This window comes from Amphiura filiformis, chromosome 20, assembly GCF_039555335.1.
Source record: "Amphiura filiformis chromosome 20, Afil_fr2py, whole genome shotgun sequence".
NCBI lineage: Eukaryota > Metazoa > Echinodermata > Ophiuroidea > Amphilepidida > Amphiuridae > Amphiura > Amphiura filiformis.
In genome coordinates this window covers 32,271,627-32,282,491 of record NC_092647.1, presented here as the reverse complement: position 1 = coordinate 32,282,491, position 10,865 = coordinate 32,271,627, and the positions used below count along the sequence as shown (strand labels likewise).

General features: G+C 37.0%; 1 protein-coding gene across 1 annotated transcript; it reads left to right on the top strand.

The window, feature by feature from the left end:
* The first annotated feature begins 389 nt into the window (after positions 1-389).
* On the top strand, positions 390-3,899 carry LOC140142610 (uncharacterized). Its single transcript, XM_072164610.1, is given in 4 exon segments — positions 390-871; positions 2,084-2,188; positions 2,577-2,628; positions 2,631-3,899. Coding segments are annotated over 4 exon segments (789 nt in total). The 5' UTR covers positions 390-706; the 3' UTR covers positions 3,098-3,899.
* The last annotated feature ends 6,966 nt before the right edge of the window (positions 3,900-10,865 follow it).

Here is a 10,865-nt window from a genome sequence, read left to right as displayed (position 1 = left end):
AAAAATTAATATCTGTTCTATCATGCTGTAATATGCCTCAAATTGTGACCTTCGACCGACCACTCGTGGGAACCACAGGGGGCATAGAAAAAATGGAACCAATCAAATTTTTATCATTTCAGGTTTAATGATGCCAAAAAAATGGTTCCACTAATGTAGGTATATAATATCCCAAACGAATGGCGCCCTGTACTATAATGTGAAATTTACATGGAATTACGATCCCGGTCGTTATGCCTATTGTTTGATAATCAATCATACAATGGTGCGATGCAGAGTTACATCGTACGTCTAGTCCAGGGCAATACATTCAAAAATTGTTTTCACCTTTCGCTATGGTAATTAATCCTGTTACATCACTACTTCTACGGGACGTGTAATATGATGCGCAGCCATTGGTTTAATACCTATTATGGGAATTTTTTTTGACAAATTGATTCGCAACTTTTTGAAGAATGTGTACTAACAATTTGCCATAAACTAGCTAAAATTAACATTTTACCATATATTTTTCCCCACAGAAAATCAGAGACATATATTACCAAACGATGAAACAAACTTTATTCAAGCATTTCCATTCCAATCTAAACGGGGATTATCCACGCTAAAATCCGAGTTCGAATCCCATCAAGAATCAAAACACGAACCGAACAATACCACCGCTCGACAGGAAATAGGGAAATTCATCATTGACTGCGAGGAAGAAATGCCTGATTTGGATCAATTTTGGGAGCGTTTGGTCATCGTGACGGCATTTTCAGAAAATCATGTCGCAGAAGCGAAAGGAATGATTGCATCGGTTCAAAATCATATGTCCGGAAAACGAATCGTTGTTTATTATTTGGGGATTAAAAACACGACGATACAGGTGGTAAGACTTTCAAGTTGCCACTTTAAAGCCATAATGTGTGATTTGCTCCTCAGCGACGCCATCAATTTTTCTCGAATTTTTACTTTTTGCATGACTGTAATGGGTAGTGGTACCAAATTACCATTGATGAAAAACTAAGTCCGATGTGCTTTAATTACAGTAAAATTAGAGGGTTTTTTACCACCCCCATCCTCCCATCATGCCCATAGAACTTCACACTTAAGGAGTGGTTTTCTATCATTTACCTTTCGGCTTAAAATTATCAGAAAATCTCCTTGACAATGTAATATTGTGTAAGAATTTTGGCAAAGAATAACATTGTTGATTATACTTGATAGAATTCGACCGTCTGACCCTCTAATCCTGTTACATCACTACTTCTACCCGTACGGCAAATAGAATGCTTGACTTACTTGACTTAGCTGTACAGGACGTTGTGTCCCCTTACCCCCTGCCGAATAAACCTCCTTCATTCATTTCTCTCCGCTGCTTATGTCTTTGCTTGTGGGGTCATTTCCAGGTCCCTCTGAATTTGGTCCTTCCATCTGGTTGGTGGATAATCTGGTGGTATATTCATGCTGAAGTCATTAATGTAGGCTGGGTGGGGAAGCCGATGTTGGCATCCTGAAGATATGCCCGGGCCATTGCAAACGTCTCCGGCAAATAACATCGTTGATGGAGTTAGTTATGTTGCGGATTTTGTTAAGTAGGGAAACTCCAAGCATTGCCTTAAGGCATTATGATTTCAAAATATCTGTGTAGATCGGATTCCCGTAACGCATCAAGAAAAAACCCATAGGTGGCAATAGGGAGGATTGGCAACTGGTAGATCCTTACTTTCAGCGATCTCGTGATGTCATGCTTAGACCAGATGGTATTTTTCAACCTACCAAATGTCCAGGCTGCCAACTTTGTGCAACGTTTAATATACTCTTCTACTGAGGGCACACTACTACCCAGAAAGACAAAGTTATTTACTTTGTCAAAAGGCATTGGTTCAGCATGTTATCTCTTGGATCGTCAGACATGATCTTGCATTTGTTGAGTTAATTTTCATTCCCCAGCTGCTCCATGGCCAAAGAATAGAATGCAGACATTGTCAAATGCCTATTGCATAAAGAGCCTTTTTTCTAACACCTCCAAACTATTGTCGGGTAGAACAATTTGTCAATCTCCTTTTAACCTTCTGCTGTTTTCAATTCTTTGATGCAGGTGAAGAAATTCTGTGGCGTTGAAGTACGTAATTTCAATTTCGATAAATACCCACCACACACGAAAAATCTTCACACATACGCCTGGAAAGTATTTATCCTACGGGTAAGTAAATATTTTCAGCAAGTCCCCCTGAAAGTTTTAACATAATATATAGCTCTTGTTGTGTATATCTTTTTGTATTTCTTTGCCTATATAGTCCACAATAAATAAGATACCCGTTTTAAAACATGAATCCACAGCCACAGTGAGGGTAGTTTGTGTTACAGACTGGGAAACTGATAACTACCCGCGAGCTACCAACATGTGTAGGAGTATAGCATGATAAAATTCATCGTCGCCGGTCACCGCTTCACTAGGATTATGAGAAACATGATTGAGCTTCCATCTGATACTTAACTCTGCACTTTGAAAGCTAAAGTGGGGAATAATGCTGTCAATCGAGTTACATACTTTAATGCAATTTCTAACATCTTAACATTATTCTTTCCAGGAGACTTTGCGTGAATTCGGTGTAATTTTCTGGGGTGATGCGTCCGTTCGTTTTCAGGCTCTCTTAGATCGGCCTTGCCCTATCTGCATTTACACCACGGTTACATGACACATATTCACAGCTACGATCCAAAGGTCAAAGCTGACATCAAACATCAGTACTACTTTACTCATCGGAATATGTACAAAGAATTAGGCATTGACCGAGCTAAATATTACAAGGCGAAAAATGCCGCACCCCATGTCGCGGCAAACAGACAACTCATCGTCAACAACTCTGTGATGATTGAGAGAGTTTTAGTCCCGTTAACAGACTGTGCTAAGAGGGTCGACTGCATTGCGCCCGTTGGAGCGGTTGTGAATGAACATCGGTTTGATGCTTCCGCTTTGGCGCTTCTTCTTTATAAAAATATGAGGTATGAATGGACGCCTGAAAACCGAAATACTACTTCGGATATTTTGGACAAAGTTTGTGCAACGAATAGAACAGCAACTGATGGTAACAATGTGATGATATGTTGAGAGAACTATTGAAATACACATACTTTTGTGTTGACAGTGCAGTGTTGCATTCCCCCAGTAGTATGTTAAGATTTGCTCGGGTAAATTTGTTGATATTTATTCAATTTCTCTGCAACAACAACAACAACATACAGTGCACAAAACAATTAATTAATTAATTAAAGCCATTATAGTACTACAACTCCTAATAAATGTTGTGACAAATTTTGCATTTTTCTCAAAAAATAACTACACACTGGTAACAACAGTTATGTATATTATAGGTGTAAGGAATCCACTTACTTAACTAAAATTTCAGTAATTCAAGACACGTGGTTCATTGTATATGTTAAGAAATGAGGCACCGCTTGTCTTGAGTCACTGAAATTCAGTATAGTATTAATGGATTCCGTGCCCTATAATATACAGAACTTTTGTTACTAGTGTGTTATTATTTTTGAGAAAAATGCAAAAATAGTCACAATTTTATCAAGGGATGTAGTATCACCTTAATGAAAATAATATTAATGGTGTTCTTGTGAATGCAACTTTTGTTCATTTATGATACATTTTCTTATCAATGTGAAACATCCGTTGACTACAAATATGACTCTGAATTTGATGACTTTAAGATTATTACTGATCACATTAAGAATCAATTGTGTAACGATGCTGTTAAAAATGTATGCTCTGCAGCTAATATTTGTAATGTTAATGATCATGTTGATAATATTGTACAAAATAGTTTTAACAACAATGTTTCCAATAGTCATAGTGGTGATACAAATAAAGAAAGTGTAGATACAGGGTGTCCCTGAAAGAACGGTATCGCCTGGAACTGATTTTTGGGGTACTTTTGCGCATAGACCAAACGTAACTAAATAACTGATGAAGTTGATGAACATATCAGCTGTCAAATATGTTTTGAATTTTGACAATTGACCGCTCCATTTTTGAAATAAAAGAATTTTACGAAACGCCCTCATTTTCAAGCCTTTTCACGGAGTCAATATCTATCAACATGATCAATGACAACAGACGTATCATGCGCTGATGATGCGCAGTGATTAGCAGTGGCGTAGCGTCATAGGGGCATGGGAGGCACCTGCCCCCAATCGATTGAAAATGGAACGTTATATAAGTTTGGGGGTTTTGCCTCAAAAGTGTGGGGGGGGGACAAACTGGGGGGGGCAAAAAATACCACTATTGCCCCCCCTAGCGCCGCCACTGCTGACCAGGAATATGAAACACTGTTTCATATCCCTGTTCTGACCAAAGCTTCTGACATTCACAACATCGTTGGTCCATCATGTTTCCAAACGGGATATAGAACGGCGGCAGTCTTCTTCAAGCGTGTACATCTCGATTAGCCGGATTGACCCATGACCTCGTGAAACGAAAACAGTCATCATGGCGTGGAATATAAATTTAACAATAATTTAACAAGTTGCAGTCATTCTGATTGTGAGTAGCAAAGTACACAAGCATCCGGGCCTTACCGTGGCTTATGAAGGCGAATTTCGTTCGTCACTTTGTCAAATAACCAAGAAATGTTGTGACATAATTGACCATGGCCCCCCTATCTCTGAATCGTGCTAAAGCTTAAAAAGTGTCGACCATGGCGTCTAAAAAAATAGATATTTTTGACAATAACCATCATGTCATCTGTTCGGATAAATTGACAATTGAATATATGAATACAAAACCCACCCAAGTCCATACTTTGGCCAAATTGAGTTAAGCATGGGAAAGTGTTGCTATACAAAGCCTGTCATATATATGAAAGATCATCTCAAATTCATCCTCTGTGTCTATTGAGCATGTGAAAAATAGCATGTATGAAAGAATCACCCAATTCCATGATTTGAGTCTTGTAACACATTGATTGAAATCCAGTATGTATAAAAGTCCACTTGTAACACATTCATTGCTGGAGAGTGACTTTTGAAAAAACTGTGTGCTTTATTTTGTATTATCTTACTAGTGGTAATCTCATTCTAACATTGTTGTCTTTGTATATGATTCAAAAAACCACCCATTTGCACGTATAACTTACCATATTGACCAGGTATATTTAACTGAAGGAATTAAAATGATACACCGGTTTTTCTCTCAAAATCACTTCCCATGGACTTGGGTGGGTTTTGTATTCATGTATTCAATTGAACACTATTAAATGTCACCAGTGGCGTAGCGTGGGTCATCACATTTGGGGGGGAGGGGGGAACCGACCATGATGGGGGGCACCGGGTCTGATTGGGAGGCACCAGCCGTTTTTCGGCAATTTTTCTAATCTGGGATTTTCTAATTTTTGCAATCATCATAGAAAGGATCAACAATGCATTGTCAAAATATTGAATTTTTGACAGGTTAAGGGATGTGTAATGGGCGGTATAGTAGGGGTGTAAAGGTATACAAGGAGCGCCATTTCTGTGTGAGGATTTTTATACGCAAGGAAATATAAATGCAAGTGTACAATGGTCTTCGCTGACTTCCGCATGACAAGTGAATAAAGATATATACAACAGTCATCCAGAACATTGCAAGAACTCTGTGATTACCAACAAGAAGACTGCTGGTTAAGTACTGAATAATTAAAACTGAATAATTAAAAACTTATTACATTGTATATGAAATTGTTGTTATATGTACCAATCATATTTTACTTTCAATTAAAGACTTAGATTTTGTTGGCTTAATCAAACAGTTTATTTGAGTTGTGCGGCCCAGTCACTACCTGCCGCTGTGATTTGGGGTAACCCGTTGCTTCCCCTCTCCAGATACCTGTACTTCAAGTCCATTCCCACGCCTTAATTGTTGATCGGCTATTTTGACAAATGTTAATAAAAATATTCATTGTGGTAGTTGTCTGTAAAGTAGGAAAATCTTTAATTAGGCAATAGTTGATTCCCAAGTAGGATATCATTTTAATCAATCTGACAGCCTTTGCAGCGCCCTTTTATGTGGACATGCTTCATATTAGTATATAGTCGACCCCATCACTACCATTGTTGTGCTACTTGCTGTTTCATCGCCGATGCATACGGGCGAAATAATGATATTCATACTTCGTGATAAATTTTCTTTCATAAACAATTTTATCGAGTGCACTAGTTGCTATTGTCTGTTCAAATAACTTAAAATTCTTGTATTTTTAAGATATTTGAAAAAATAAAAAAAATAAAAAATTGTGGTCAAAGTCATCAAAGGAAAGTACTAATGTACTAATATTATAGTCTGGTTGCCATCTGGGATATTTTAACATTTTGTATATAGTTTTTTATGGTTGATTTGCATAGCTGAGGTTGTCCTCTTTCAGAATCTGTCGGGTGAAAATTCCTCACGCTTGAGGGTTTTGTGAAATTCAAGATGGCGTCCAAAATAGCCGCAATTTTATACATATGGCTATAACTTCCTTTAGATTCAACCTATAATGGCAATTTTGGTTCTGGGGTCAATACATCCAATTAAACCATTCAAGTTGTGATTACATATTGGTAAATCCAAGATGGCTGCTAATATAGCTACTAAATTGGCTTTAAGCTACTTTATATTTAACCTAAGATTTTTTTATTGCTTTGGATAGCCAGGGGTGTATATTAAGCAAAATCTGCCATGTGAAATTTGCTCACCCTTGAGGGCTTTAAGAAATTCAAGACCGCGTCCAAAATGGCCGCCATTTTATATTATTGGCTATAACTTAATTCCTTCAAATTGAGCCTGTAACGATAATTTTGATGTATAGTCATAGGTTTTTGGGGTCAATACATCCAAATAAACCATTTTTAAGGTCAGGTAGGGATTACATATTGGTAAATCCAAGATGGCTGCCAATATAGCTGCTTGATATAACCTACTTTATAACTTTATAATTGAAAACCATAGATTTTGGCCATTATGGGGATACGCCATCACCGTCAAATGGCAGATTTGTGTATATGTACCCCCCCGATGACCAAACTAGTCTAAGTGGACGGAATACGGTGCCTCCAACCCTACCATGCAGCTGGAATCAGCACTAAATTTAACTGAAGGAATCAGAACTAGTAGATATCACGGCTAGCTGACCTGCCTGTAGAAGGGATACAACGCCTCTAACCCTACCATGCAGCTCGAATCAATAGTAACACTTTTTTTTTCCTCCAGATTCTCTTCAGGATAATCTGGATTATTACTAGGACTTCTCTGCATTTCTTGTATACCAGATATGGAATAGCATTCATACCTGGAGCAGATTTGTTCTTCTTCTTATCTGTCACGGATGGTGGTCCTGCTAAAAATTGCTGTCTCGGGCCTTTCGTTTTGGAATGCCTCTCAAGGGGTTATTCCAATTTTATATTGGTGTTGTTGTCACGATAGGTGTTACAAAAGTATGTATCCTCAACCTTTCTAAATTCTGGTGCACCTTGATCACCTTTGGTATCCAATAGTTTTTAGCAAACTGGTGGGGGTTAGCCTCCTGTGTAGATATTAGGTATGAAGTCCAAAATATGAAAGCAATTCTATTTGATCAGCTCGTAATAGGCGGGAAATGTTAGGCTTTTATCAAAAGCCTAACAATAATAATTCGTGATGCTTCTGTAGAAATCTAACAAGAAAATTCTCAAAATAAAATATTTTGATGCAATCCAGACCGACCATGACAATGGTCGCAGTGGATTATATCACTACCGATACCAAAGATGTCAGACTAAAATGACCACCATAAGTTACATGATGCACTTATGGTCCACGGCAAACCCTATTCGACCTTTGTGGCATTAAACCCAGTTATCTGGAAATTAATCCAGTAAATCGATTCAGTAAAGCAAATAAGCTCATGCATTCGATCACTAACGGCAACCAGCTTCGATCGATCACCCCAGCTGCAGCGTGTGTAAACTCTAATTTGCATAGAGGCTGTGCGTGAAAATATTGATTGGCTCCAAACAAAGGATTTGAACCGGTGCACAGTGGGCCAGGTCAATGTCAAAGTGTGCCAAAACCCTAGATAGGTGACTATCAATGTTCAAACTTTTTTCACGCGATTTGGAAAGAGGATGAACATACAAATATTTTCTGAAAATATTTCACCCTTAGTTTATTCTTAAAGGTGATATTTTTTATAATAAACATGCAAAATCGCCGGAATCTGCTTCTCATTAGAAAAATCGTGATTTGGGGGGTAAAACTTCATAACTTTTTAAAGACAATTTTGATGCATATGTGCTTTCACAGATACCTGAGAAACTATTTTTAGAACATAACACTGGGATATGAAGAATATGAAAACCGTCAGTCAATAAATATTTTTGCTTAAACGTCCCCAAAACTAAGGAAAAATTACGTTTTATCAAATTTGATCCCGAAAGTTTAGATTCCCGTTGATTTCCGCCTTAAAACTTATACAGTCACCTGCAGAAAAGATTAATCTTTGTGATGGTACCAAATTTAGCTGCGATATTCTGCGATCTTCTGCAGTGGAGTTAGTTTTATGAGGCCCTTTGCCAGTAAAATAGACGACAAAATCGTTTAAAAGTTCACGTGAAAAGAGATATGTATCCTACCGCGTACCGTGCTGCAGTGTACAAACAGCCACACCTTGTTCTATAAATAGACTGATGGGAGACCTAACCGCATAAGTTTTAAATACACTGGCTGAAATTGCATCGACTACCTGTGTGAAGGATCATTTTAAGCTTTTGTCATGGCTTATAATCATGTTTTATCCAGGAAACAATTATGTCATTTATTCATTCGATTGAAACCACACGTGGTTTCACCATTTAATTGCAATATTTTCAAAATCATATAATATACGTATAGACAAAATTTAATCAATAACAACAAAATAAATAATTTAATTAAGTAGGTACATTATGAAATGTATTTGAAGCATAATACAAAATTGCATTTAATTTGCATTCATGATATTGATGCATCGAACAGAGTCAACAGACATTGCATGAACTTCTTAATTAGCCATCATTGCATAGAAAGTTCCTTTTCAGAAAAACTTTATCAACAGGCAGTTTCAACGTCAAAAACGTTTCTTTACAAACTGAGAGAAATGTGGAATAAGAGTTCGCAAACGGAATACGCATCCCACGAGAAGAACACGGATAATGGCTCGATGGATAACTGACCTTTTCTGATGATGTTAGCAACTTTTAACACAAAAAGAAACTCAATTACATACAAGAACCCCGCGGTCTGCCAGTTTTAAACGTGATATCTAGATTTGGGATTAGTCTACTCTAAGGGATCTGGAATGAGCGTTTTGAGCGTTTCGGCAGTATTTTTTGTTTGATCAAAATTATTTGATATCAGAAGAACATTCTTCGTATTCAGAATGCAAATTCGATATGTCTGATGTTCTTTAATGTCCCACAATAAATACTGTCCAAACGTTCATACCCCATCCCTTAATAAAATTCTAATTCACATTTCAGTATTGGGCCTATTTAGTGAACGACCAAATAACATGCCGTAGTTGTGTTATCACTGATCATGTGTCTGTAATGAAGAATTGCAATTTGAATCATATTATATCATTTTAGTGTCGTTTGTGATGATGTTGAGGGTGGGAGTCTGCCATTAACATGGTATATAGATGCATGTGCTTACCTTTTGGGGTGCTTTTTCTCCAATATTGGTATACAGATGGGTGGGTTTTCACCACAGACAAAAGCGCCCAGTATCATTGTGTATTTTGAGAAACATGTTGGTAAAAGCACCCAATTTGGGCAAAATTGGTTGCTTTTTCAAGGAAATTGGTACAATGATGTGTTGCAAAATGCAAATTAGAGCCAAAATTAAGTTAAGAGAGTTTTGTAGGGGATTTGCCATTTGGTCTAATACCATTTGGTCTAATATCCATTTCGTCTACATCCATTTCGTCTAAACCCATTAGGTCTATATCCACTATAACCATTTGGTCCGATAACCATTTGGTCCGATAACCATTTAGTCTAATAACCATTAAGTCTAAAACCATTTAGTCTAACAACCATTTAGTCTAATACCTATTTGGTCTATAACCAATAGGTCTAATAGCCATTTGGTCTAATACCCATTTGGTCTACAAACCATTTTAGTCTTACAATCATTTAGTTTATTAATAAATAGACGAAATTGTATTAGACTAAATGGTTATTAGACCATACGAGTATTAGACCTAACGGTTATTCGACCAAACGGTTATAAGACCAAACGGATATTGAAGAAATATTAGACCAAATGGTTATTAGACTATATGGTTAGTAGACATACCGGTTATTAGACCAAACAATGTTAGATTAAATAGACATTAGACTATATTATTAGACTAAGTGGCAATTAGCCTTTCTGGTAATAGACCAATTGAATATAGACTAAACGGGAATTAGACGAATTGGTATTAGACCAAATGGCAATAGACCGTTTTGTAGTCCAGCAGGAACAATCACGCATACATTTAGTCTGACTGGTTGTTTGTTTGCTTATTTATTAAACAATTAAAATGTCATCATTTTATTGATGTCATACATACTTTATTATAAAAAATGCTGTCCGTGAATTTTGCAGTCCGTATAACCTTAAATATGCTATTTGATAATACTTTTCCAATCGGACATTTGAATTACTGTTCTACGAGTACTTAGCAAATCACGGCTCGGTATTTTAATGACGTCATATGCCTTGGAAATGGCTCTATTGTATTCTGCATTCCTTAAGACCTCCGATTTGCTAGTTTTGATAATAATTCTTACACAGCCATTTAATAACTGTGGAAGGAATAATTGACCAATCACAGATCAGCATATTAATG